This window comes from Octodon degus, unplaced genomic scaffold (assembly GCF_000260255.1).
Source record: "Octodon degus isolate 3935 unplaced genomic scaffold, OctDeg1.0 scaffold00013, whole genome shotgun sequence".
NCBI classification, from domain to species: Eukaryota; Metazoa; Chordata; class Mammalia; order Rodentia; family Octodontidae; genus Octodon; species Octodon degus.
In genome coordinates, this window is record NW_004524589.1 from 24,805,659 (window position 1) to 24,809,502 (window position 3,844).

The 3,844-nt window shown below is 45.3% G+C and overlaps 1 protein-coding gene across 6 annotated transcripts in view; it reads left to right on the forward strand.

Annotated features, from left to right (window-relative positions):
- The window catches only part of Klf12 (Kruppel like factor 12), a 446,940-nt gene extending 445,010 nt beyond the window's left edge, over positions 1-1,930 (forward strand). For all 6 annotated transcript variants that reach the window (XM_004626292.1, XM_023709630.1, XM_023709633.1 and 3 more), the window contains one exon: positions 1,474-1,930. In XM_004626292.1, the coding sequence (XP_004626349.1) occupies positions 1,474-1,655 (182 nt within the window). In that variant the 3' untranslated portion in view covers positions 1,656-1,930. The remainder of the gene's footprint in view (positions 1-1,473) is intronic.
- Positions 1,931-3,844: the final 1,914 nt, after the last annotated feature.

Genomic DNA, 3,844 nt, shown 5'->3' on the forward strand with positions numbered 1-3,844 from the left:
AGAGATACAGAGACAGAGACAGAGAGAGACAGAGACAGAGAGATCGTTTAGCTGCTTGTGTGGGACCTGCTTTATGGTCTGGGAATACTGAAGTCATAGAGTCATAGTCCTTTGCCTCCAAGAATCCAATTCATGGCTGACAAAGGCATTAAAAGAAAATCTTTAGGGTAGCTTGTGATTGATGTTTTAAGAGAAATAGAAAGCAAACAATGAGACAGTGCCTAGGAAAGCAGAACTCACTCTGTTTAAGGAGGCAACAAAGTGTAGACAGGGTAAGAAGTATCCATTCCTCTGTACCTGGGTGAAAGCACTGGATTCTGAGTCACATACATTGTTTTACTGGCCTTAAGCCACTTTGGTAATGGAGCCTCAGTTTTCTCATCTGTAAAGTGGGGTTAAAGTATTCATTTTTATAGCTCTCTGTGTGGGGAGGGTGAGCAAATGGCTCTTTTTTTTCCGGGAGAGGCCCTGTGCTGCTGAGAAGCACACTGCTGAGGGGAAGGTGCAGAAGGAGAGCTCAGTTTGTGTGAGGTTGCACAGGGACAGGGCTGGTCTGAACGAGGGCCAAGGAAACAGCTCACCTGGGTCATCTGTTACCCAGCCCCCCTGGGAGCCCATGTGCACAGTGGCGGAGTACTCTTTCCCAGCACGGCCTTTGCATATTTCACAGTCCTGACAAGCTGGTGAGGGGCCTGGTCAGATTACACACTTCCTCAGACTGCTTTTCACAGGACGTTTCAGCACTTGGTCTAACTAGATGGGGCCTGGGACTCAGTCTCCCTCATAAGGCTTGAAAAAAAATCTGAACACTTTCCTCTGAGGTATCTAGGGTCCTCCGAAGCACCAATGTTTATGAATAATCTGGACCTCATTTCTAGGGGTGAATGTGCCTTTTGGGAACTGGAATCTCTCACACAGCTGCTTCCTTTCTACTTTCATGCCGCTTTCTTGTTACAGAGTAGACAGGTGTTAACTTACTTTATAAAACTTTCGCAAAATGGGGTTAGCACAATTGTGTGTATGCCTTCAATGACTGATGAATGGACACTATGTCCTAAAGTAGCCTTAAACTCCTTCAGCAATGCACATGAGATGGGGGGGGGGGTTCAAGTAAACGTAATTATCCTTGCTGACCCCTTTTGCCTTCCAGCTGTAGGGCTGAGTCAGACTTGCTAGAGGGCTAACACTCCTTTGGCCACATGATGTGCCCTGCACCTTTTGATATTTAGGCTACAAAGTCACTCCTCATAATTAAGGGTACAAGTGCTACTCACCTGCCAGACATGGTAGGAAAGATGAGTTTGAAACCCTGAATTGTCTGATTGAAAACCCTCTCGGAGGGAGTTAAGATTTCTCCACAAAGATTTACCAAATGGGAAACCCACTGAAGACACCTGTCTTCCCCGTGCAGTTTTGCTGGGTTGTTCTGGAAAAGCGATGGAGCACTAAAGCACTGTGCCTTTTCCTTTCCAGGGGAGAAACCTTACAAGTGCACCTGGGAAGGCTGCACCTGGAAGTTCGCCCGCTCAGATGAACTGACGAGGCATTACCGCAAACACACGGGAGTGAAGCCATTCAAGTGTGCAGACTGCGATCGCAGCTTTTCCAGGTCAGACCACTTGGCCTTGCACCGCCGGAGGCATATGCTGGTGTGAGGAAGGCTTCCTGTCCAGCTGGGCATAAGAGCTGGCTCTCTGCGAGGAACCCAGTTCAGCAGGGCTGAATCCCCTTCACAGTGTTAACACAAAAGGGCGTCACCATCCCACGATGTCTGAAACCAGAGCAGGAATAAGAAGGAATACTTCTCTCTCGATCTGAAGGTAACCCCCATCCTGACTGCTTGAGAGACATCCTCACGCTGGCCTGGAAGTTCAGCGACAAATGTTGAAGAGACAGGCATTGTTTTCCGTGCTGTGTCCTCTGCCATTTACAGATGTTTGTAGCCTGTACATTTTCTGAGCTGTCAAACGTTTTGTTATCAGTACCTTAAAGGTCATCGACCACAAATTGATGGCTAGAGCAAGACCTTTTAAATTTGGATAAATCTCTTATCATACCCCACCCTTAGCTCCTTTAAAAAAAAAATTGAGTTCTTAAGTAAGCTAGAACACACATCCAGTCGGTTACCAGCAAGCAGCGTGAACGTAGAAGGGAAGAAGTTGTTGGCGAGGTTCCATGGCCTGAAAATAAAGGCACCCTCGAGCAGCCCCGGGCAGTAGTGCTGGCAGCAACTAGATGCCACTCGCGGCTTGTCATCATGCCGTGCCCTGAGGAAAACCAACATTGAATCTCTCATTTGTTTGTCATTGATTGTTTTCATTTTGTTTCAATTCTGTTTTGTTCATCTGTTAGAGCGGAGGGGCAGCAACGTTTCAGTTGAAGTCTAGTCCTGGTCTCTGCCCTGCCACGGACTGGCACAGAGGTGTTCTGTAGTTGAATAGGAAGAGCCTGTCTAAAAGAAAACTACTGCCCCACTTCAAACCACCGTGTTCTGTCACCCAGGCATCATTTCTTCCTGCCCCTAGTGTTTGATTACAAGGAATCAGAGAAAAAAAACTTTCTTAGACACACTGGCACCAAGAGAAGAGGTGGGGCTGCCCAGGCAAAGTCAGTGCACATGAAAAATCAGACAAAGCAGAGATCGAAATAATGCGCCTCTTGAGGAGAAAAGCAATAATGAATAAAAGGACTTTTCTACAATAACTTCTCTGAGGACCCACATTACCAATTTTCCTACTTACTAAAGGGATTGTAAAAAACACCCCAGCATTTTAGATGTCTTGGTTACGTTTACAGCGCTGAGGTCATCTTTCTGCTGTTTGTTGTCCTGCTTGGTTGAGTACCACAATTAAAGATTATGCTCCCCTTTTCTTGTTTGAAAACAGTTATTTGGTGACTAGAAAGGCAAAGGAGACAACTGGGAATTAACTCCTTGGTTAATGGGTTGGTTCTCCTTGGGACCGAGGTAGTGGGAAGGGACTGATCCCCGCAGAAAGCCTGCTGTGGTGCTAGCTTCCCCTCTTGGAGAGCCAAGGGTGTGACTCTCCTCCGGTAGGTTCCCTCTACATGTTTCACTTTTTAAACTATGTTAGGTCCTCATTGGCATCTGCAGGGATATTGAGCCTATTCATCCTGGGGTGAGGATGAGAGGGAAGTGCAGTCCCATCCACCCTCGAAACTCTTGAGGCTTTTCCAATAAACAAAGCAATGCATCACCAACAAGCATTCTTTCAGAAAAAGGATCATATTTTTGTCCCCACTAAAAGCTGGGTTTTTTCCAGCTTTATGCGGCTCAGGGGCTCGGTAAGATTTTTGTTGGTGATGGTAGTAGTTGTTGTCATTAGGATTTTTTTATAGGTTAGATGTAAAAGGTCTCCACCATAGACCTTTGCACATATATTTTAATTACAAACACTTGATTTGGGGAATTGCACAAATCGACCTCACAATATTCCTAGCTCGTTTTGAAAATGTTTGAACATTCTGAAATCGTTTCCAGTGACAGAATGATCCTTTTTTGAGATCTTCTTCTAATTCGGGTAATCTTATTCTGATGAAGCAAGAACCATGAACGCTGCAACAAGGACGATTTGTGTTGGATAGTATTAAAAGGAATTTCAGGTCAAATTCTGGCTTCACAAATATGTGCTCTGCATTTTCTTCCAGGTCTGAAAAATTCACCAGGCAGTTTCCCTCCAACAAGGGCTGCAGTTCTGTTGATAGTTTCTTCAGCTACACAATCCACTACCCACCAACCAGTAATTTTTTTTTTAATACCAACAGGAACAGTTTTATCTGTACTGTATGCAACTCCTAGCTACCATTACTTGTGACCATTCATAAT